The sequence below is a fragment of the Hypanus sabinus genome, chromosome 8 (genome assembly GCF_030144855.1).
Source record: "Hypanus sabinus isolate sHypSab1 chromosome 8, sHypSab1.hap1, whole genome shotgun sequence".
Classification (NCBI taxonomy): Eukaryota; Metazoa; Chordata; class Chondrichthyes; order Myliobatiformes; family Dasyatidae; genus Hypanus; species Hypanus sabinus.
Genome location: NC_082713.1, coordinates 149,840,799 through 149,866,606, shown reverse-complemented (window position 1 = coordinate 149,866,606; position 25,808 = coordinate 149,840,799). Strand labels below are relative to the sequence as shown.

General features: G+C 39.8%; 1 protein-coding gene across 1 annotated transcript in view; it reads left to right on the top strand.

Annotated features, from left to right (window-relative positions):
* Window positions 1-14,263: 14,263 nt before the first annotated feature.
* The window catches only part of ergic2 (ERGIC and golgi 2), a 56,818-nt gene continuing 45,273 nt past the window's right edge, over window positions 14,264-25,808 (top strand). The window contains exons 1-3 of the mRNA XM_059978239.1: window positions 14,264-14,523; window positions 23,345-23,499; window positions 23,597-23,705. Of these exons, the coding sequence (XP_059834222.1) occupies window positions 23,394-23,499; window positions 23,597-23,705 (215 nt within the window). The 5' untranslated portion in view covers window positions 14,264-14,523; window positions 23,345-23,393. The remainder of the gene's footprint in view (window positions 14,524-23,344; window positions 23,500-23,596; window positions 23,706-25,808) is intronic.

Genomic DNA, 25,808 nt, shown 5'->3' with positions numbered 1-25,808 from the left:
AAAAATCACTGCTTTGTCAACACAAACACATGCAACTAATGCTATTTAAAAACTGCTTATAGGCACGGTGTAGTGTCTTAACAGACACACGACCTGCATGTGACTGACGCTAGTTAGAAACTTTTTGGCAACAGTCTCCTGCCCCAATTAAGCGGCATATAATCCCAGATTAATGGGATCCCAGTTATTTTCTTATTTGTTTTTGTTCTCTTGAGAGCTATCCCAAACAAGCAGCTGCCCCGATTGACTGATGGCCCAATTAATTGGAATCAACTGTATTTGGAATAATCTGATTTGATGGCATGCAAGGCGTTTCACTGAATCTTTCTACGTATGACAATAAACCAATTACCAATAAATCCTTAATTTATAAGAAATCACAGTGAGGAAGTGAAATAGGAGTATGCTGGGTTGCCTGATGCAAGACAAATATGGGTACAGTGATGTTTTTCTCCTGCCACTGATAGAAACACTCCAAGCACTAACTGAATAATGATCAAGGCCGATCTGACAAGTAAAGCCAGTTACATAATCAGAAATATAGAAACAAAATGCTTTTGCACTGTCAGCTGCGGTAGAAAAGCAAATGGTATACTGTTGAATTAAAAAGCACAGTGGAAGTCACAATTACAAAATAAAATCAGAAATTTCTAGAAATATACAAGGGGGTGATTGATAAGTTCGTGGCCTAGGTAGAAGAAGTCAACTTTAGAAATCCTAGCACATTTATTTTTCAACATAGTCTCCTCCTACATGTACACACTTAGTCATGGAGCATACGGATCTTGGACCTCTAGAAAGTCCACAGCAGGGGTGATGGATAAGTTTGTGGCCTATGGTAGAAGGAGATGAGTTATGCAGCTCTGGTTACATGCACATGCAGTTGAACTCTGAGTGATTATGCAGAAAGTTTGACATTAATTACTCATCTCCTTCTACCTTAGGCCACAAACTTATCAATCACCCCTCGTACATCTTGTCATGCAGAAACAGTTAACAGGTCAGGACAATAACTGCATCACTGTAACTAAGGTATCACTTAATTATTTTTCATACCTTGTTCTAATTCCTTTTCATTAAGTTGTTTATATTTTTCTTATTTTATACCATGTCTACTGGTTAGAATTAAGGGTTAGATACAATTGCATCATGAAGAAATTTTGGTGATTAAATGGTTGATTAAATCCTTCCTCACAAATAAAGATTGGACTATTGGTCCTTTTCATTACCTAACTTAACCCTGCAGAATCAACATCTAGTTTTCAGACTTGCCTACCTTGGGAAAATGACTAAACCTTAATCTTTGAAGGAACACAAAATCTTGAATGGTAGATATAAGGTCACTCCTGGGGGGGAAGAGCACCACCCTAATCAGTCTTCACTTAAAGCTCAAGCCCTCCAGTTCAGGTAACCTCCTTATACATCGTTAGGCGACCAGAACTGCAATAATACTCCAATTGCAGTACCATGCCATCTCCACAGTATATAAATGAGAAATTAGAAAATTAGTCCATTGCAATACCGAGGCCAAAATATGACATTTGTTGTTGAATATAAATGGTCGCATTGTACTAATTTTCTTTCCTCTTAATGTGTTGAGTCTTCAATGAACTATGCTGCTCTGGGAAGAACTTTCATTTACAGTATTGGCAAGAATAACAATGTTTCAGGAGTTTGGAATTCAGTGATCACCATAAGTGATGAAACTTTATATATAAATTTAAAATTGTCAATCAACTAATACACTACAACTATTTTGAAATTTAATTTGTTTCATTGTTGTCACATGTACCAAAATACAGTGAAAAGCTTGTCTTGCATACTGTTCATATAGGTTAGATCATTACACAATACATTGAGGTAGAACAAAACAAAAAGATAACAATGCAAATTAAAGTGTTAACAGCTACAGAGAAGTGCAGTGCAGGTAGCAATAAGTTGCAAGGTTCTAACAAGGTGGATTGCAAATTCAAGAGTCCAATTTATTGTGCTAGGAAACCATTCACTAGACTGCTGATTGATAACAAGTCACATTGAAGAAGAAAGTCCTTAACTCCGAGTGGAGTCATCAGGATACCATCATGATGGCGTTGTTTTAGCAGGCTTTCTTGTTTTTACGAGGCCGAGTTGCTAGCTCAACGGTCAACCCAGCACAGATAAAAAGAGCCGGCTGGATTCAAACTCAAGAGCCTTCGCTCCGAAGTCCGGTGCTGATGTCACTACAGCACCAGCTGGCCTCATGCTCAATCACTATTAACCTTTTCTTTTATTTTTATGCAGAATTGACTCGCGATTACACATATTGACCATTTGGTAGGTTTGAATTTCTTACCTGGAAGCTCAATCACCATTAACAATACAGGTATTAATAGAAACTTCAAGCTAACAACTGATGATCATTCAAAGTTAGTAAAGTAATTGTCTCTTAGTTGGTGTGTGTGGCTTGGATCCTTCCTCCGTCACATTATTACCTCATCTCCCCAAGCAAAATGCCCCCCCACCCCACCGCTGTGCAAAGGGAGGCTATGTTCTTCAAAACACTTTTCTGACTTGGGCTGTCTGCAATCCATCACTGCCGGGACATTATGTTAACCCTTGTCTTGATGCAACTTCCACACTCCAAAATGTCAACTATTTCCTTTGGTAGATGCTGCCTGACCCATTGAGTTCTTCTCGCCCTCCAGTTGCTGAAGGTGCCAAGTTTATTTCTCAGTCTGTACTGAGTTAGCTGATTTAAATGAAGGTAGAGAATTCTCTATAATCGGACCAAAAATGGGTTGGGGGGGGGGTGGGGGAAATAAAAGACTTGCTATCTGTTCAGAGTCATTAGGTAAGGTACTACAGATTGAGTCCCCTTCAGTGAAATAATTGGGGCTGGAAGTGTTTTGAATTTTGGATTTTTTTCTGATTTCAGGATGCATAATGAGATAGCTTGGGATCACCATCATTTCTGACTTTGAATTTATATGCTACCGGTAAACGGTCTTCATGTTACACTTGTTCAACACACAGTAAAAATTATTACATACTATTAATAAAATGAAAATATAATGTTTACATGGTAAAGCGGCACAGCAGCATCGGGAGAATACCTGAATCAGCTGTTCAACAACAGAAAACAATGGCAGGCTTTCAGTCTCCACCTACAATACCATGTTTTGATTAAAAGATTACAGTACACTGTTATATATTTTACTTTTTTAAGGTTTTTTGACAATACATGGTCAAAATCTTCATTTTTCACTTTTTGCAGAGATTTTTTATTTTTCATTAACTTCTGTTCTGTATGGATGTGAGGTCACTTCTGTGGCATGCAGAAACCTGTGCATCACCTTGGAACCTTCCTAGCATCCTGAGGGATTTTTCATTTGTAACTTCATGTCAGTGCTTAAAAAATTGGATTTCAGTGGTTTTCAGATTTTGTAATTTCGGATAAGGGGTACTCAACCTGTATTCCCAAATGGAAGTCAACGTGAAGTGCGCAGAGGACAGAAGCAGAAATATTTACTTACAGCAAGGTTAACACTGGTGACTATATTATATATCAAACAGTATATAATCACACAGTTATTTTTAAATATGAATAAAATAATTCATTACAGAAGGCTGCTTATTCTAATGGAACAAGCTAAACCAACTATGAAGAAATATACATAAGTCACTGCAAGAAAAAAATATGTGCTTTTGATATTCCCTCGAATAGTAAAACAGATTGTAGGTACAGAGAACAACTGCAATATAGTGAAAACAGTTGACATTTATTGTTTATTCTTCTTTAGAGAGAGATTCAATTCAGTATTTTTTAATCAAAAATAAAAATAAAACAATACAATAACAAAATTTGATGATCAGTCATGAATAAAAGGCACCAGATATAATCACATTCAGTGTACAAGTAAATATAAGAAAAAAATAAAGACATGACATGTTTATGTTTCCATTTAAAAGAATAAAATAAAATCAGTGAATCATGAAAAATAGTAGGCCATACAGCCTCTTGAGCATGACCCATGATTCGGTTAGATCAGGGTTGATCCTCTGCTTTGTCTTGTATGAATCCAATATAAACCAAAGATCTGAATCAAGTTCTATGTTTAACTGCACTGGTAATGAAAGAGCAGTCACTGTTGGACTTCTTTATCTTATCCACTTCTCACATTAGCATAGAAGTTAACTTCAACTTTGATGCCAGATCCTACATCTTGTGGTCATATGATTTCAGGAAATGGAGAACAGATTTTGTAGCACGGCTGGCTAAGGTGTTGCATCATAGCCCTTGCATCCCATGTTTGATCCTGATCCTCAGTGCTGTGTGGGAAATAATGTGATTTAAGCTAGAAAGGGTACAGAAAAGATTCACAAGAATGTTGCTGGGACTGGAGGGCTCCAGTTATAGGGAGAGGCTACGACAGTTTCTCTGGAGTGATGGAGGCTAAAATATGACCTTATGGAGCTTCATGGAATCATGAAAAGGTGCACAAGATAGGGTAGACAGTCAAGGTCCTTTTTATTAGGGTGGAGTTTAAAACTTTAAGAGTTTAGTAGGGAAGCTTTAGATGGATAAAAATTGTTTTAGAGGAATGTGGGTTACATTGGACTTGTTCAGATGAGGGTCTTGGACAACATGGACCAAGGGCCTTTTTCGTGCTGTATAACTATGACTCTACAAAAGTCAATTGATTGCCCTTGACATTAAGGCAGCCAGGGAGTGTGGTATCACGGTATCCCAGTGCAAGTGAAATCAATGTGCATCAAAGAAAAAAATATTCCAGTGGTTGGAGTCACACAGAGAAAACTGATCAAAGCTTTGGACATCAATCATCTCAACCTCAGGCATCGCGACAGGAATTTATCAGGTCAATTTTCTCGGCCTGACTAGTTCCAGATAATTCATCAATGACCTTCCATCTTCCGAAGTCAGATGTGAGGATGCTCACTGATAATTGCTCAATGTTCAATTCTATTTATAATTCCTCAGCAAATGAAGTAATACCTTAACAATATCCAGGCACATACTGATAAGTGGCAAATAACATTTGAACCACAATGTGGAAGACAATGACCATCTCCAACTAGAGAGAGTGTAACCACTGATCCATAACATCTCATGGCTTTACCCATTACTGAGTCTTCCAATTGCGACATTCTTGGGGTCAACATTGACTAGAAACTCAAAAGGATCAGCAATACATGTACAGTCGCAATAAGAACAGGTCAAGAACTAAGTAATCCGTAATGAGTGACTCACTTCTTACGTCCAAGAGCCTTTGCAGACATAAAATCTACAATGTACTTGTCAGGAATGTGATGGAATACTCTGATGTCCTGGATGAGTATAACTACAACAAATCTCAGGGCCAACACTATCCGAGGCAAGGCAGCCTACTTGATTGGCATTCTTTCAACCACCCTCCAACACTGGTGTCGAGTGGCTGCAATATGTACAATCTACGAAGTGCACTGCAGTTACTCTGCTAGCTATTCCAACATCATCTTCTACTACAAAAGGACAAGGGCAGAACATGCATGGCATACCATCACCTGCAGATACCCTCCAAGTTTCCACATTGAGCACCTTGAAGTCCTTCAACCCTCTGCAATAATGTCAACTATCATTTCCCTTCCTAACTGTCTGTCATACCTGCACATTAACTATATGCTAAGAAAGGCAAATACAGTGTCTGTATAAAGTTGGGGAGGAATACCAGACTACAGAGTGGGGCCCTGCCTGTACTTTTTGCTGAGCATGGTATCATTTGGGTTTTTAGGCAATTGGCAAGAACCAATAAAAAGAAGCTAGACTTAAGCAGAATGGCCACTGTGTGAGCAGCCATAACGTGCGGGGACAGAGTTAGAGTGGGGCTCAGCTGTCTTCGGCGAGAAGAGGCTGGGGCTAACTTGAGGTTTCTGTCGTTTTGTTTCTTTATTAGTGCCAAACTAGAGCAGCGAGACTGGATCTCAGGACAGTGGTTTGCTTCTCTTGCAGGATCTAGATGACCTCTGTTGCTGATTGCTACACATGCGAGAAGTGCATTTTGGTGCATCTTCTCTCAGATATGTTAGGGAATGGAAGCTGGAGCTGGATGACCCTCAACTCATTTGGAAGAATGACGAGTTGATATTTAGGAGCTACTGGGAGGCAGGTAGCTAGGTGGCTGCCAGGAGAAGGAAAGGGAAGAGGCCTACCAAAACATAAAACTAATTGAAAGAAAAACAAGGGAGTCGGGAATGCAAGTCTAATTTCATTTTTACTTTAAGCAAGCCGCATACGTAAATGACATGGTGGAGAGATGACGTATGTCATTCATGTACTTTCACATATAACTTGCAAACAACAAAGAATGCTCAATCAAATAATCTACAATATACTCAGATATTACTGAAATATTAAATACACAACTGTACCCTTCTGGTCAGTCCCCTCTGTAACAACTATATTGCTTTGAATATTGTTGGGGGAGGGGATGACCCACAGGGGAAAGCCGCAGTGACCAGGTCAATGGCACTGGGTCTGACTCTTTGGCTCACATGGGAAGGAAGGAGAAGAAGTGAGTGATGGTGTTAGAGGATTCAATAGTTAGAGGAGCAGATTCTGTAAACATGAAGGAGGCTCCTGGATGGGTTTGTTGCTTCCCAGATGTCAGTGTCAGGGACATCTCCCATCAGGTCCATGATATTCTTAAGAGGCAGAGTGAGCAGGCAGAAATTCTAGTACATGTTGGTACCATTGACATAAGAAGGAAAACGGATGATGTCCTGAAGAGTGAATATGAGGAGCTAGGTAGGAAGCTTTAAAAAAGCAGGGCCTCAAAGGTTGTAACTCTGGATAGCTGCCTGTGCCATGCACTAGTGAAGGTATGGATTGGATGATAGGGGCAGATGAATGTGTGGCAGAAGAATTAGTACAGATTAGTTCAGATCTCTGGATGATTGGGATCTCTTCTGGGGATGAAATGACCTGTTCAAAAAAAATAGGTTATACCTCAAGAGAGATCAATATCCTTGTGGGCAGGTTTGCTAGAACTTTTGAGTGATGAGAGGGTTTAAACATGGTTGGCAGAGGGATGGGACAGAGTGATAGGTCAGAGGACGGAATGTAGAGGCAGATACAATGTGTAGAGAGACTGTGAAGAAGGATAGGCAGTGGGCATAAATTCAGTACGTTGGATAGATTGAAATGTATCTAATGCTAGAAGTAGCAGGAACAAGGGTGATAAACTTTGAGCATTGACCAGTACATAAGCCACGATGTTGTTCCCATTACAGAGACTTGGCTGTCAAAGGGGCAGTATTGGCTGCTGGATGTTCTGGGATTTAGATGTTTCAAAAGAGATGGGAAGGGAGGGAAAATAGGTGGGGGAGTAGCAATGACAAACAGGGATATTATCACAGCTGTAGAAAGGGTGGATGTCATGGCGGGATCATCTATTGAGTTAGTGTGGGTGGAAGTCAGAAACATGAAGGAAGCAATCACTCTATTGGGAGTATTCTATACAACTCCCAATAGCAGCAGACACAAGAGGCAGATCGTGGGTAGATTTTGGAAAGATGCAAAAATAAACAGGATTGTTGTCATGGATGACTTAAACATCCTTAATATTGATTGGCATCTCCTTATGCAAAAGATTGTGATTGGGCAGAATTTGTTCGGTGTGTCAAAAGATTCCTGATACATTATGTGGAAAAGCCAACCAGAGAGGCCCTACTGGATCTAGTACAAGATTCTTAGCAGTGTGGACAAACAGGAATCTTGGAGTTCACATCCACAGATCCCTCAAAACTGTCAGGATGACAGGATGGTTAAGAAGGTATATAGTGTGTTGGCCTTCATTAGTCAGGTGATTAAGTTCAAGAGTCACAAGTTAACATTACAGCTCTATAAAACTCTGGTTTGACCACATTTGGAGTTCAGTTCTTGCTACTCATTGTAGGAAGGGTAAGGAAGCTTTAAAGGGTGCAAAGGAGATTTACCAGGATGCTGCCTAGATTAAGGAAAGGTTGAGTGAGCTAGGGCTTTTCACTTTGGAACAAAGGAGGATGAGAGGAGACCTGATAGAGGTTTCGAATGTGATAAGGGGCAGCCAGTGCCTTTTTCCAAGGACAGAAATGGCTGCCAGGGCTGGTGGTACAAGCAGATACATCAGGAGCATTTAAGAGTCTCTTGGATAGGCACATGAATGAATAAAGATGGACTATGTGGGAGGGAAGCATTAATTAATCTTGGAAAAGGTTAAAAGGTTGTCACAACATTGTGGGCCAGTACTGTTCTGTATTTTCTGTTCTATATGAAGTTAACAAATTGCTCAGTATTTCTTTTCAAATCTGTTTATCTGTTCTTTATATCAAAATACACATTATTTTCCAACACAGCACTTTATTTTTCACCTTTTTTTTGTCCTCACTTAACCCAGCTTTGTCACTGCGTTTATCATTTACACTTTCCTGACAGTTTATTTTCGCACCTATCCAGGTGTAGATATGTGAAGCTTGCACTTTCTTTTATAAGGAAATTTGAGTAAACAAAAAGACAAAGATTTTCATTTTTCTTCAAAAGTTTTTGTTTTGTAATTTAAATGTTGAAAATATTCTGAATTAAAATCTTAATATTAACACTACCATATTATGTAATCTTTAGTTATTTGATCTTTCGGTTACTTGCCTGGCAGAAAACAGTGAGGAAATGTTATTCTTGTACTGAAATTGTTTTCACAAGCAAGAGATATGCTGGAGGAAGTCAACAGGCCAGGCTGCATCTATGGAAAAGAGTACAGTATAGTCAATGTTTCGGGCCGAAACCCTTCGGCAGGACTATTCCTGTTGTAAACCTCGTAGCCTATAAAAGGGTAAATTCAATGAACATTTGAGTTTATTTCTTTGAATAGAAGGGCTCTTGAAAAATCTAGGTATTTTTACATAAATATATTATGGCTTAGAAATATAATTTAACGCTTTAGTTGAAACAAAACCTATCCTCAAGTTTTAAAAAAATCAATGAAATGAACTATCGAATCAGAATCACTTTTCTGCCAGTGCAACATACCAGAATTGATTGTGGTTCGGTGCCAAGTATACAATAGAGGACAATACCATAACAGACAACACAATAGCAACCAACAGTTTACAAGACAAAAGTGTAAACGGCCATGAGTAATCAGCAATTAACAGAACGGTCACATGTGCAAATAACAATAACCAAACTTAAATAAATGTGACATATCACAGACTAAATAATTATCAACAGAACAAGGAGAGCAGGAAAGAGTACTTAACGGATGTTGTGGAGGGATAGTCAGGGTATTACACCGGAGTGAAGTTTGTTGAGAAGTTGGATAGCTAAGGGACAGAAACTTCAGAGATGGTGTAGTCTTGATGGTGATGGACTTGTAGTGTCTCCCTGATGGCAGTTTAATGAAGAGGTTAGGTTAGGGTGGGTGGAGTCCACAGTAATTTTTTTCAGCTCTTCGCTCTGGCAATGAGCAGGTCTTTTAATGTAGCTGACAGACAATGATTTTCTTTGCTGAGCAGACCACTCACTGCAACTTGGACGGAGAGGGAGGAGGTGGTGGGAAACCAAATGGTGATGTAGATGGTCTTTACACCCTCAATGATGGCTGAGTAAAAATTCATCAAGATACACCATGATACGTTAAATTTCCTAAACAAGCATAGGAAGAACAATTTCTTCTGGGCTTTCCTAATAATGAGCATAAAGTGCATGTCTCATTTCAACGTATTGGTAATGCTAGTCCCCAGGAATTTGAATGACTCAACCACAGACACAACCTAACCATTCATTTCCAAGGGGGAGGGGTGGTTGTCAGTAGAAATCAATCTTCATTTCTACTGTCTTGGTAGTATTAAGTTGTTACAAGCACACCATTCTGCAAGATGTATGATAAAAATACCAGACTTTCAAAATCATGAGGAGGTAGAGGGCAAAGGAAAACTACTTAAATAAAGGATTTAAACAAAAAAGTTGACTCCAACTGTTACTATTAGTATCCTTTTATATCCGGTATGTATATGGTCCTACTAGAGAAGGGCAATACTGGGCTTAATCTTTGGGAAGATAGGCAGATAATGGTAAGTATGTTGGTAGGGGAGCACTTCGAAGATAGTGACTTTAACCTAGTAGGCTTTAAAGTTGTGATGGAGAAGTACAAGGATAGACTAGACATCAAAGTCCTGAAAGTCGAAGTCAAAATAAAGCTTATTGTCTCATTCACGTACTTTTGGGCAGGTGGGGCTCATCAGCCTTGGATGGCAGCCCGCCAAGAAGGAAAACTCTGATTTTAAATCTCTGTTGCCTTGTTGCCATACACACCATGGAAAAGGCTTCGGGAGTAAACCCCGACGAAGAAATCCAGAGCTGGGATCCCTAAGGCAGTTTGATGTTGCCTACAACTTCACTCTGCAATGACACTGGTGCCAAGCTGTATCAGTGCTTGCCCTTCCCATCAGTGATGTGGAGAGGAGGAACTCACTGCATGGGCAACAGCCTATTCTTCAAATTTTCCTGCCCAGGCTTGTGCCCTGGAGAGGACACAGTCCACCAGAGGCACAAACCCATGATCCCCTGGGATCAAAAGCTGCCTACATACAAGAACTTGTATGCACAGGTGCAATTATGATCAAGGACATCTTCAATCTCTCACTGCTACAGTTGGAGGTGCCCAACTGGTTCAAAAAGGTGACAATCATACCAGTTCCCAAAAAGAGCAGAGTGAGTTGCCCATTAGCACTCACATCTACTGTGATAAAGTGCTTTCAGAGGTTGGTCATGCTAGAATCAACTCCCACGTACGCAAGGACCCAGACCACCACAATTTGCCTATTGACTCAATAAGTTTACAATCTCATTGGCTCTCCACTTTGCCTTGGATCACCTGGACAATAGTCAGGCTGCTGTTTATTCATTATAGCTCAGTGTTCAACAGCATCATACCCTCAGTATGAAGCAACAATCTCCAAACCCTGGGCCTCTGTACCTCCCTCTGCAACTGGATCCTTGACTTCCTTATCTGGACACAACTTAGCTTAGATTGGAAATAACATCTCCTCCTCCCTGACAATCAAAACTGGCACACCTCAAGGATGCATGCTTAGCCCACTGCTCTACTCTTTCTACACCCACGACTGTATGGGTAAGCACAACTCAAGCTTTGTAGATTTGCTGATAATACAACTATTGTTGGCATAATTTCAGATGGTGATGAGGAGGCATACAGGAGTGAGCTAGATCAGCTGATTGAGTGATGTCGTAGCAACAACCTTGCACTCAACATTAGTAAAACCCAAGGAATTAATTGTGGAAGGGGTAAGGGGAAGTTGAGGGAACACACACCAGTCCTCATCAAGGGATAGAAGGGGTGAGTAGTTTCAAGTTTCTAGGTGTCAACATCTTTGGAAATCTATTCTGGGCCCAAGACATTGATGCAATTTCAAAGAAGGCACGACAACAGTTATATTTTATTAGGAGTTTGAGAACTGGTATGTCACCAGGCACTCGCAAATTTCTACAGATGTTCCGTGGAAAATATTCTTAACTACAGTAGTTACATCACCATCAGATATGGAAGAGCCAGATCGCAAAAAGCTGCAGGAAGTTAAACAGCCAGTTCCATCATGGGCACTAGCCTCCTCAGCATCAAGGACACCTTCAAAAGGTGATGCCTCAAAAAGGCAGCATCCATCATTAAGAACCCCCATCACCCAGGACATGGCCTCTTCTCATTGCTACCACCACGGAGGAGCAACAGGAGCCTGAGGACACACGCTCAACGTTTCAGGAACAGCTTCTTCCCCTCTGTTTTCAGATTTCTCAATGGACAAAGAACCCAGGTGCACTACCTCACTTTTTTTTTTCTTTTTATTGCTCTCTTTTTGTAGAACCTTATTTATTTATTATTAATATTACCTGTACCTTATTTATATGTTACTTTTGTTTTTTCAGTTTGTTGTCTGCACAATGGTTGTTTGTCTGTCCGATTGGGTGCAGTGTTTCATTGATTCTATTGTGTTTCTTGGATTTACAGTGTATGCCCACAAGAAAACAAATCTCAGGGTTGTATATGGTGACATAATGTACTTTGATAATAAACACTGAGAACTATTTAATTTAAAATTTATTGTAATTTGTAACTCACTTTTTTATGCTTATGCATTGCAATATACTGCTGCAACCAATTTCACGGCATATTTCCATGATACTAAAGCTAATTCTGAAACTCACGGCAATATCATAGGCACAGATCATCATATAAGCAGCATTCACAAAACTAAACAATCTGGAAAAGCACAATTTCAAAATTCCGTGAGACTGCATTTAATTCCTTTTCTTAAAATTTGGGGTAATGGTTTGTGAATTCTGTAAGGGTGAATTTCCAAACTTTATACAGATATTATTCAGGGGTCAGCTATCCTGCATGAGCGCTATTGCTGAAGAACCTTCATAGCACTGAGTGTCCAAATTAAGTGTGCGTCTGAGTCCTTGAAAGTTAATTGGCATTGGAGGGTTCAAAATAATTTACTTTCTGTATATCTGTTGTCGTTTCCCAATGTTTTTCTCTATGCTTGTTCAAATACTTGCAGACACTTTTTGGACAGTCATCAGAAGAACAAACTCCATAACATGACCAATAATTGCAACATCTGGGCCACTGATTGCTGGTAGTCTGCTTAAAATCACAATGCTATTAGATTACTATCACCAATCCCCCCCCTTTTCCTCTTTCTGGGCTTTCCTGCTCGTATTTCCTACCTTCACTCAGGATGCTTATTTCCATTTGGTGTCCACCTCCTGTATCATCTGCCTCCATCCTTTAAGGTTTTTACTTCCTTTTAAGTTGCTTCTTAATACCCATTTCTTTGGCTAAATTTTGGTTACTTTATGTTCAGCTGCCTTTATTTGTATTTGAAAACCATTTTGCCTCAGATAATTTCATTTTGCTTAAAGCCCAACATAAATAGGAAAAGTTATTGTTCCTTGAGCTCTACTTTTTCATGGTTACTAAACAAAAGCAGAAATGCTGGAAGCATTGAGGAGAAATGGAAGCACAGTTAATGCTTCTGGTCGATGACCCTTCAACATAACTGGGATTGAGAGAAGAACAAACAGGCTTTAACTTTAAAGTGGAAGATGGGATGGAGAGGATCAAGGAAATTTCAGTGATCGGGTGTAAAGAAGGAATACAGAAACTATCGAGACACGGATAAGGAGATATGGGCATCTCACCAGTCAACAGATTGTCAGGCATTGCTGGATGACTGTCAATAGATCTATATATATATATATATATATAAAAACTGTAAATTACATATATAAATGTAAGTTAAATAAGTAGTGCAAGAACAGAAATAAAAAGTTAAGTGAAGTTCATGGGTTCAATGTTTATTCAGCAATCGGATGGCAGAGAGGAAGAAATTAATTCCTGAATTGCTGAGTGTGTGCCTTCAGTGTTCTGTAACTCCCTCTTGATGTTAACAATGAGAAGAGGACATGTTGGGGTGGGGTCCTTAATGATGGACGCCGTCTCCTTGAGGATGTCTTGGATACTACGGAGGTTAGTATCAATGATGGAGCTGAATAACTGAACAACTCTGTACTTACTTCGATTTTGTGGAGTAGCCCCCCCCCCCCCATACCAGACGGTGATGCAGTCAGTCAGAATGCTCTCCACGGTACTTCAACAAACAGTAACAATTTTAAAATTTTGCAGATGATAATTTTTGTTTTCCTTCTTCGCCGTGATATTTACATTGTCCTTTCTATATCCCCCACTTCTCGCTGTCTGCACCTTAACTTCCAGTTCTGACCTTGGGGGTAGGGGTGGTTTGTCCTGATGCAGGCTTACGATCCGAAATGACAACGCTTTCCCTCCGCTCCCCAGACCCGCTGATTCCCAGAAACAGAGTGTTGCTTGACCTGAGGCAACACACACACAATGTTAGAGGAATTCAGCAAGGCAGACAGCATCCACAGAGAGTCACGTTTCAGGATGCAATCAGCCTGCAATATTAATTTCCCTCCATAGCTGCTGCCTGACCCGCTGAGTGTCTCCAGTGCTTTGTGTGTTGCTCCGGATTTCCATTATCCTCAGTCTCTCTGTTTTGCTGCCCGACAGGGTGAATCCCTGGTGTTGCAGCCCCCCACCCCACTTGTCCCACTTATCTTGCTGCCCGCTGAAAAGCGACACGAAGAGCAGCTCGGCGAGAAGCCCCGCCGCCAGGAAGTTACGTCACTGGGAGGTGGGAGGGCAGAGGTCGCCGTGTCTTTCCCCTCCTCCTCCCTTGGAAACCGAAATGCCGTACATGGCGCGCATTGATAGGCTCGGTCCTTAGTCCACGAGTGAGAGAGCAGTAGTGAGTTTGGGTAACGCACTGCCGCCACCCACCTCCGCTATCACAGGGCCAGGGGGTTTACACCGCGCCGTATGAGCCGAAAGTGCCCGCCGGCCAGCGGCATTGACCCAGAGCCGCTGCCAGCCCAGGAGCCCGGCGGCCGGCAAGTGGCGACCATTCGCAGTGAGTCTCTCATTCCGTGCTTTCCCTCAGCGAGCTTACCTCCAAAGCAAAGGGTGGATGGGTGAAATCTGACAGTTTTAATGTTTGCTCTGATGTGTTGAAATGAGCAGCCGTCAAAATATTTGATGCACTTGCCTTTGGTATCATATTTAAGTAATATTTCTAACATTTCACCGATGCTGTTAACATTACAGGGGTTTCATTGTAATTCAGACTCATTTCATGTGTTTCTTGAAATTGCAGCTTGACGAATACTTCGATTTTTTAGATCTCTTTCAACATTTTATTGTTTCCTCGTAAAAGAGGAAGAACGGGTTTTTTTCTTGGTGGGAGGGTTAGTAGTTGTGTGATCTTGTTATTTTTTTCTGTTAAGAGCACATTGGTGCGTTTAAAACAGTTTTGCAGACCAAGAGTAACTTAATTGGGGCATTCAAATGGCTCGGCTTGGATTTCCTTCTGTTGCAACTCGCACTTGCTCGATCACCTTTGTGAATTGGAACTGTAGGTCGCGAGGAGGATTGGCGATTTTTACCAACTTGAAAGCATGGTGTTTGCCATATGCTTGCGCAATAGTCTTTTTAAATTTGTAGATTGGAAGGATGTGATTTACCTTTTGATGATATAAGGAGGAAATGCATTTTGGAATGTAGTCCTGGAGATCAAAGTTTGAATAACTTGATACATAATATCCTTGTCACAAGTTTCATCACCTCTCCTGGCCACGTATTAGGGTGAACTGGATTGTTGACATTTTCAGTGTCATTTGTTTCTCCTGTATTCACTCTGTTCTTTTTCTGAACTTGATTCTGTTTTCAGCTCTTTTTCGTATTGTTTTGGCTCTTAGTACTCAATTGCCTGCATAGTTGTCCAGTGTCTGTGCCTGCTTATACCTTTATGAAGTGATTTGAGATGTTTTTTTCTCTGTTAACGGCACTATTAAATTGCAAGCTGTTGATCAAATGAGTAAATACTGGTCAAAGTGTAGGGCAAACTACTGTGTGTGTGTGTGGGGGGGGGGGTGGAATTACTGTTATTTTTTGCCTCCTTTGTAAGAAAACACACGGTTTTAATATTTGCTCTGATATGGTTTGTGAAGCTGAAAATGCTTTGTATGTAAAGCAGTGTCTGTGGAAACAGGTAATGTTTCAGGCTGCAGAACCATCACCAAAATTGAAAATGTGAGCAAACAAGTTATTTTTAAGTATTTGAGAGAGTGAAGAAGGGGTTGATAGGATAAAGTGATACGATTAAACAAGGATTGTTGAGGTGATTCAAATGATTACAAATCCGGCTAATGGATTAATGAGGAAATTTAGTTGGAGAAAGAGACAAATGATAAAACAGGCCATCTTGCTGGACAAGTCTGTTGGAATTGAGCATAGATAAAGGAGAATCAGTAGCTGTTGTTTACTTGGATTTTCAGGTGGCCTTTGACAAGGTTCCACACATGAGGCTGCTTAACTAGGTAAGAGCCCGTGGTATTACAGGAAAGGTACCAGTGTTGGCTGATTGGCAGGATACAAAGAGTGAGAATAAAAAGGGCCTTTTCTGATTAGCTACCGGTAACTAATGGTGCTCCGCAGGGAACCGCTTCTTTTTATGTTGTTTGTCAATGATTTGGATGATGGAATTGATGGCTTTGTGGCTTTTCTGGGCGATACAAAGATGTTTGAGGAAATAGAGAGGCTACAGAATAACAGACAGATTAGCGGAATGGGCAAGGAAGTGGTGGATGGAATACATTGTAGGGAATTGTATGGTCATGCACTTTAGAAAATAGTCTACACTTTTATTCATTCTACTAAATAGGGTGAAAATTCAAAAAATTAGAGGTGCCAAGGGACTTGTGCAGGATTCCCTAAAGGTTAAATTGGAGGGTGAGGAAGGCAAATACAAAGTTAAAATTCGTTTCAAGAAGACTAGAATATAAAAACAAGGATATAATGCTGAGGCTTAATAAGGGGCTGGTAAAGCCTCATTTGGAGTATTGTGAGGAGTTTTCAAGTCAAGTTTTTTTGTCATTTAACTATATACATACATACTGTCAATAAAGATGTTTCTCCGGACCAGGGTGTAAAACAGAATTGTTCACATAACCCCCAATAACTTATAAAAGTTAGGTTAAAATCTACAGATGAATCACACATAAGTAACAAACTAAACTGATAAGTCTTGTAAAGTGTGGAACAGATTAACCAGCAACACTTCAAATGTGATGAAGCAGGGAGTTTAAAAGCCTAATGGCCTGAGAGGGGAAAAACTGTTTCTCATCCTGATTCTTGTTTTTATACATCAGAGTCTCCTGAGTGATGGTAGGAATTCAATGAAGATGCTTGATGAATGAGTAGGATCCTTAATAATACTAAGGGCCCCGTCATCGGTCCTGATAAATGTCCCCAGTGGATGTTGGGGAGACCCCTATCATCCTCTCAGTCCTCTGGAGTGACTTCCAGCCTGCTGGTCTTACAGTCTAGCATTGGGCCATTTGACGATTTGGATCTGTTCCATGATTCAATTGAGCTGATAGTTTTCCTTTAATCCCATTCTGCTTCTTACTCCATGTAACCTTTAACCCTTTTACCAATCAAGAACATATCAGTCTCTGTCTTAAATACACCCAATGACTTGGCCTTCACAGCCCTTTGTGTCAACAAATTCAACAAATTTCCTACCCTCTGGCTTAAGAAATTCCTCCTCACCTCAGATTTAAAGCAACACCTTTTTATTTTAAAACTGCCTTCGGTCCAAGACTCACCTACTAATGGAAACACTTCCATCCAGACCTTTCTGTATTGAGTAGGTTTTAATCAGACCTCGCCTAATCCTTCTGACTTCCATCAAGTCCAGGCCTTGAGCCATCAAATGCTCCTCGTATATTAAAGCTTTTCATTCCTGAAGTCATTCTAGGCCCCCTCTCGTGCTCGCATATGCTTTCCTGGATACAGGGCCCAAATTTGCTCACAATATTCCAAATGTGGTCTGGCCAATGCTTTATAAAACCTCATCTGTACATTCTTCTACGTTCACACCCTCTAACCAAATAGCTAACGTCCAACAGATTTGATGAAATTTTAGTTACAAGTGACAAACTACGCAACTTAGTTGGCCAATTCTATTCCAAAAGGGAAAAGTAAGGAACCTGAAATTATTCAATTCTATTTCATTCCAGTTACTGCAATGTGTCTAGTCCTACTTATTTATGAAGCTTGCATTGGGATTTTGTTGGAATGGTGCAGGAAGTCAGAGCCAAAGTAGAAGTGGGATATGGTATCAAAGCTCATGTTTGCCCTTGTGGATTAGATAAAGGTGTTCTGCAAACGAGACATGCAAATCTTGTTTCATTTCTGCACTATAAAGGAGACCATATCTTTTATAGTATGTGGTAAAAATGTGGGTAAGATCACTGCTCCTTCATCTAAGATAGAAAGAATACTTTTATAATGCTTTTAGCCATTGGTAATCGAGCAATCTTTTCATTCAAGAATTAGCTTAGTGAATCCCTTCTGGGCTATGTTCAATGCTGGTATATTCCTTCCCTATTAATGGGACCAAAACTGCACAGGCAACAGCTTTTTGGGTTATGAAAAATTCACCCTTGTAGAGTTCACGTATCATCGCCCAAAAATCTGAGATACAGAGTAAATTTCTGTCTCATGGAATGTGTGTATCTGTAGATGAGGAGAGAAATTACAAAAACATTTTTGTTCAACTTGTTTCTTGACATTTGCGTTGATTATGGAAAAATGATGACATGAACCACTTTCTAAGGAATTAATCCCACAAGGCCAGCCCTGCTCTTCTCCCTCCCTCGTAACATATACTTTTATGGACCTTTTAAATAAATTTCGTTTTAAATGTTTTTTTTTTGTCTTTGCATGACTGTGTCAGTAGACGAGCACATTTTAAATTTCCAAACATTCATTTTCCAAAAAAACTTGAGCATTATAGAGAAATTTTTATATTTTGTTAAATAAAGAAACCACTTTTAATGTAAAGCCTGATTATTTTGTAGATATATTGCCCAATGCATGATCAAACAACGATAATAAACATATCAATGAGTTGAATGAACTAAACTGTTTAACTGAAACAGAAACATGTGCAGAAAGAATCAAACTGGGTGAAGGACAACTAAGCTAAAAAGTGAAGGAGTGACAGATAGCATGAACATTGACTTCTCTAACTTCCGTTAATGCCCCTGCTCCCCTTCTTACCCTATCCCTGATTTATTTATTCCTTCCCTCCCCCTTTTTTATTCTCTCTCTCTGCCCATCACTCTTTGCCTGTTCTCCATCTCCCTCTGGTGCTCCCATTCCCCCATTCTGTCTTCCTGTGCCTCCCGTCCCATGATCCTTTCCCTTCTCCAGCTCTGTATCCCTTTTGCCAATCACCTTTCCAGCTCTTGGCTTCACCCCACCCCCTCCAGTCTTCTGCTATCATTTTGGATCTCCACCTCCCCCTGCTACTTTCAAATCTCTTGCTATATTTTCTTTAAATTAGTTCTGACGAAGGGTCTGAGACCGAAACGTCAATAGTGCTTCTTCCTATGAATGCTGCCTGGCCTGCTGCATTCCACCAGCATCTTGTGTGTGTTGCTTGAATTTCCAGCGTCTGCAGATTTCCTCGTGAGTGATAGATGTGACAGTATAACCTTCAAATCATCAATTCTTACACGATGGAAGGAGTAAGACACATCCTGCATTAGCAAGGTCTTTCCCAAGTGGAAATTTTGCAGCAGATAGGAGTTTCAAAATGTCTTCTGAAGAAGCACAAGGAAACGGGCGAGGTTAAGGATCAGAAAAGCAGTGGTTGGGCATGGAAACTGAGTGCAGCAGATGAGATGCATCAGTCTGGTGTCCCTCCTAATTCTGAAGAAGTCCAGCACTGCTATCAGATCTGCACTCACAAAAAGCACTGGAACCCAAGTACACCCCTCTACAGTCCGGAGAAGTCTTGTCAGAAGAGATCTTCATGAAAGAGTTGCTGTCAAAAACCCATTTCTCCAAAGTGGAAACGGCCAAGAGACTCGCCCATGTACAAAAACACAAGGACTGGGGTGATGAACAATGGCAGCAGGTGCTCTGGACTGGCAAGTCGAGGTTTGACGTTCTTGTCCTAAACAGGAGGCAGTTTGTCTATCGAGGAGCTGGAGAGCACTACATGGATGCAGCCAATAGTGAAGCACGGTGAAGGTTCCCTGTAGGTTTGGGTTGCTTTTCTGCAAATGGAGTTGGTGATCTGTTCAGAATCAACGGAATCTTCGATGCTGAGACGTACAAGTAGATTCTCGCCCATCACACAATACCATCAGGAAGGCATCTGATCATTCCCAACTTCATTCTGCAGCTGGACGATGATCTCAAATACATGGCCAAGGTCATAAAGAGCTACCTTCAGCAAAAAAGAAGAACAATGAGTTCTGTAACAGATGGTATGGCTTCCACAGAGCCCAGATCTCAACATCATCGAGGTTGTCTGGAGAGATAGCCAAAGTCAGCAGAACTGTGGCATGTTCTTCAAGATATTTGGAACAACCCACCAGCCAATTTCTTTTTAACAAAGCTGCATAACAGTGTACCTGAGCAAATTGAAGATTTAAAGGCAAAGGGTGGTCACACCAAATATTTATTTGATTTAGTTGTTTTTGCTGTTTACTGCTTTTACTGTTTTATTTTGATATTTAGAAACATTTCATTTCATTATTTTGGAAACATATTGGCATTACAGAATTTTTTTACATGTGCCTTAAAACTTTTGCATAGTACTGTATATAATCTGTAAATAATAACTCCATATTTTGCTAAGTAGGCAAGCACAATAAAATGCCTATTTTAAATTCCGTCCACTTAGGCGAATATGCTATTTGTTTTATTAATTACTATATGATCACATCTGGTGCTTCTAATGCCTATTCTGGAAATGGTAACATTCTATTTAATAGTTTGTCTTTAGGTTCCTCCACCAAAAGTGCCTGATCATGTGTTTTCCATTTGCCAGTTTTTACATACTCTTTCAACTTATCTATATTCTGCTGGACAATCAAATAGTATGCAAAGAATCTCATTTACTTAATAGTTGAAGGCCAGGGACTAATCCAGTAATTGGTCACAATTACTGATTACAGTGTGAGCAAGACCTATTGCTTCTGACTCTTTGTCAGTGTGATTACCAGTTTTCAGTCCACATTAAATTGTAGTCCCCAATATTGTGAACTATAATCAAATCTTATCTATCCTCTTATGGCAGCTTATTGAATCACTTCTGGAAATTCCAACATGATACATCTAAAGGTAGAGTCCCTCTTGTCCTTGCCTACCAGCCCATGATCCTCCACACCCAAAACATCATCCTCTGCCATCTCCAAAGGGACCATACCACCAAAGAAACTGTACCTTTACGTTTCCTCGCTGCCCCTCTGCTTTCCACAGGGATCACTTCCTCCTAAACTCCCCAGTCCAGCTTTGCAGACTGTCTTGTGTTTATGACACTGTAAAGTTATCAAACTTCATAATCCTTTTATAAAGTTATGTTGCCTTGGCATGATTGCATGAAGTTTATTTCTAAATGACAAGCTGTTTATTCTTTAATCATATCTTCCCAACAATGAGCATTTTGCTAAATGACTGAAAATTTCCCAACTTCTGGTTTCTCTCCCTTAAGCAAAGATGTCACATTTGTAATTTAAACTGCTGTGCACTGCAGGAGCTAGTGAGTTTTGATATGGCCTACCATCTCTCCTACCACTTACTTTAAAACTGTAAATTTCAAGCCCATCTGGTCCTGGTAACTAGTCTGCAATTGGTCCAATTCAATTTTGTTCTAATAGAGATTGTTATACATTCTTTCCTGTTGTTTGAAAGTATGCCTCTGATACCCTCTATATTCTAGAGTCAGCAGTTTTATGTTAAGCTTTCCAGTGAGAAGCAGTGAAAAAGACATTGGCATGACAAACATACATTAAGATCCTACAATCTGGATTAGTATGAGCTATTTGGAATTGGCCAGGAGTGGGGCTGTATCTGTAGGTTTATAATTTCAGTCAGAAGTCTGGAGGTGGTATTTTGTTTGATGTCAACTCTGCTAGATCATTCAACCACACTGATAAAAATTTAAGCTTCCCAGCAGAAGACCAGCTGGGATGCCTCCAGTGGTGGTGCTGCTAGAAGGCAATCAGCTGTTTAAGTACAGAGCGCTTTCTTCAGCATCTATGCTGGTGGTCCCCACTCTCTTTTACCATTAACCGAGGGGTACGTGGGCCCTAGATTGGGAACCTTTGGTCTATGTGAATGTTTATCCCTTAATAAAAGGTGTCATGTGCAAAACATTTGCTCGTGTACCTTGTTAAGGTCTGCGGTGTGCAAATCTACTGCTACGTTTCCTTACATGACAGCCAGGCCTCCGGATTGCCAAACATATTACATTCTCCACAGGTTATCTGATCAAGCAACAGCCAATTTTTTTCAAGTCTGTGATTAGTTTGATGCAGTTTAGGTTTTTTGCCAAAGGAATGTTTTTGCACCTTAACAATACAGTAGTCTGGAACTTGAATTAGACATGACAAACAATTCCATGTGTGGCTGCTGGATCTTCCTTGCATAACTTATCAAACAGGTCCTGACTGGCAAAATACTAAATATACTCATAGCATGACTGTCCTGGATGCCAACTTCAGCAATTCTTAATAGGTGGGCGGTATTTATTTAGAGATACAGTGTGGAAGAGGCCCTTCCGGCCCAATGAGCCGCACTGTCCACCAACCCACCTATTTAACATTAGCGTAATCACAGGATTGTTTACAAAGACCAGTTAACCTCCTAACCAATATGTCTTTGGACTGTGGGAGAAAACTAGAGCACCCAGAGGAAACCCACATGGTTCACAGGGAGAACCATAAACTTCTTATAAACAGCGCCAGAATTGAACTCTGAGCTCCAGTGCGCCCTGAGTTGTAATATTGTCATGTTACTGTGATGCCTATTAAACCTGTGAAAGTTCAGTAACTTCATTAAAATAGAGAAGAAAGCTTGCAAAGGAAAACAAGTTTGCTCTAATTTATATTAATTTCCTACAAATCTACATGTTTGTAGGAAAATTGAGTCACTAACTCAAATGTAATTCTCATACAAATTGGTGTAGGTTTATTATTCTCACATGTCCCAAGATACTGCAAACAGCCTTGGTCTTGCATGGCATTCAGATAAGTCATGCCATGCATAATTATGTTGAGGTAGTAGGAAGAAAACAGCATACAGAACATAGTTTCACAGTTGTAGAGAAAGTTCAGTACAAATGGACAAAAAATGTAAGGGAGGGCTACATTGAGAGATTAAGAGATCAAGAGTTTATTGTTCAGCATATGAGAAGTTTGTTCATAAGTTTAATAACAACAATAGAATCTGACCTTGAGTCTGTTCTGTGTGGTCAGGTTTTTTCTTTTCCTGAAGGGTAAAAAATAGAGAATGACAGAGATGGAAGGTGTCCTTGCTTATTTTGCTGCTTTTCTGGGCCACTGGGAAGTGTTTTTGACTTAAAATCAATGGAAAAAGGGTTGATTTGCAAGACTGACTGATGCATTCATATCTCTGCAATTTCTTGCAGTCTTACACTACAGGTACATCTAATTGCTTAAACTTAACAGCTTTGAGATCATTGTACGAAATAGAGCTGGTCATCCATTTTGTGATTCAAGTAACCTAAATTGTGGCTTTAGTGGGGAGAGAAGGAATGATGTACTGTGTGACACGAAATATCATTTGATATAAAACTTGCATCTCTTTCAGAATTTCCACTATTAAATTAATGGTACTTACTGTATTTGCAGGTTTAATTTATGAAGCTGAAAGTGAAAATCCCTAAATGCATCTTTGAAGATGAGGCGATTAAATAAGAAAAAGGCACTGAATTTAATGAAGGAGCTTGATGCTTTCCCAAAGATTCCTGAAAGTTATATTGAAACTTCTACAGCTGGTGGAACAGGTATTTTAAATTTAGTTTCTTAACAGGACTTTTAAACATTTCAAAACAACTCTATTCTTAATAGTTAACTACAATAACAATTATTTCTTCTTTGCAGTTTCTATAATTGCCTTTACCACCATTGCTCTATTGTCCATTATGGAATTTTTTGTCTATCAGGACACATGGATGAAATATGATTATGAAGTGGATAAAGATTTTGCCAGGTGACTATTTGATTTATTTAATTGAGGGCACTTTTGTAATCCTTTCCACGATGATTGGAGGACAGAAGTAAAGAAGTAATCAGAATCAGATTTAAAATCGCCTGCATATGTCATGAAATTTGTTAACTTAGTGGCAGCAGTACAATGCAATACATGATAATATGGTGGGGAAGCAAATTACAGAGTATATATATAGTGGTGAGGTAATGTTGATGGTGTCAATGTCCATTCAGAAATCAGACTGCAAAGGGAAAAAAGTTGTTCCTGAGTCGCTGAGTGCGTGCCTTCAAGGCTCCTGTACCTCTTGCTTGATTGTAACACTGAGAAGCGGGTGTGCCTGGATGGTGGGGGTCTTTAATGATGGATGCTGCCTTTTTGAGGCACCGATCCTCAAAGGTGACTTGGTTACTACTGAGGCTATTACCCACGATAGAGCTGATTAATTTTATCACTCTCTACAGCTTGCTTCGATCCTGTGCAGTAGCTTCCCCATACCAAACGGTGATGCTGCTAGTCAGAATATTCTCCACAGTACATCTGTAGAAATTTTTGAGTGTTTTTGGTGACATTCCAAATCTCCTCAAACTCCAAAAGGAATATAGCCACTGTCTTGCCTATTCAGATGATATTAGAATTGAGAGGGTGGGTTGGGATAAATGGAGACATGGAAAGAGCTGACAGGATATATTAGTGAGCTGGATCTTCTGATAACTGATCGCCTGGCCTTGGATTATATTGTTTATTCAAATATGGCCTTGAGTTCAAAATTCTGAATGGAGGCTAGTTTCCAGCTGACTGGTGACTCTCCAATTGTAAATGATTGGTTCAGTTCCTAAATGCCCTTGACAATTAGTGAGGCTTTTACTCAGGCTCACTGATATCAAATGTCCCAATATCATTAGTCACAATGAAAATAGGCTGCATATATATTCAGAGTAACATTTGAATCTTCTTTCAGTGGTCTGTTGGTTAAATCCCCTTCAGTGAATTGCAGAGGAGACAAATCCTTCAATGTCCAAAGCACATCAATAATGGAACATTTTCCTGCTTTGCTAAGCTTTATTCAAGCAGTGAATTTCTGCCAGCTGAAGCCTTGCGACTATGGTGATAACATGCCTGAGAAAATAGACGTGCACTAAGTAATTTTCTAGTCATAAGATTCAAGATGCAATTAGAGAACTCATTTTTGTAAATGCTGCCTTCAAGGAAGATTTTGTCTGAAATTCCAGCTCCAAAAAAGCCCCTGCCTTTTAATAATCCCTCTAGTTAACTAATTTTTAGAAATGAAAACAAATTTCATTGTGTATGTCAATATAAAAGAATGCTTAATTATTAATTTTTTAAATATGAAGCTTTTGCAATTTTGTCATGTCATGCTAAATTTTTGCCTGGGGAATTAAGATAAAATTTCTCAACTGCACAGGAAGCAATCTGAACCTCTGATGAGGCTTTCTCCGTATCTGTCATTGCTGGCATAAGTCTTCAGTAGTTAAGACTCAGTGTGACTACGCAGAAAGCTGCCAGCCTCTGTAAACTTAAGCTCCAGAGCTACCATTGTTGTGCCATGGTATATAATCATTAGGAGAAACCAGATCATCAACAGAAATTTTTCAGTTTGTGCAGAATTGTTAAATGTAGTAAGTGCCTATGGCCATCAGTGATTTAAAGAGATGCCTGTGGCAGTTATGTGATTCTGAAACATGAAATAGAAAATCAAAGACTTGGCATTTATCAGTATATGTGTTCTCCCGTAGAGTGTAGAGCCTGTCATGCAGATGGGGGCTTTAAGGTATTTAAATAAACTGATAAAGTAGATAAAGAAAATAAACTTCCTTCAGGTTGGAGAGACAAGGATGGTAAGAGAATTAAATGGCCTTCTACAACTCAGTGATAGAGGCATCTACATATCAAATGGGAAATTGGAACTCTCTTCCACAAAAGGCCCAATTTCTGGATTTAAATTTGAATGTTAATAGTTTGTTTACAGTATGTATCTCCTATGCAGAGGGAGTGAATGTGGCTGTGTTCATAATGCTTTTTATTTTGGAATCTGATTACTGACTAATTCAGAAATACAGAATTATTTCACTGGAGCAGTAAATG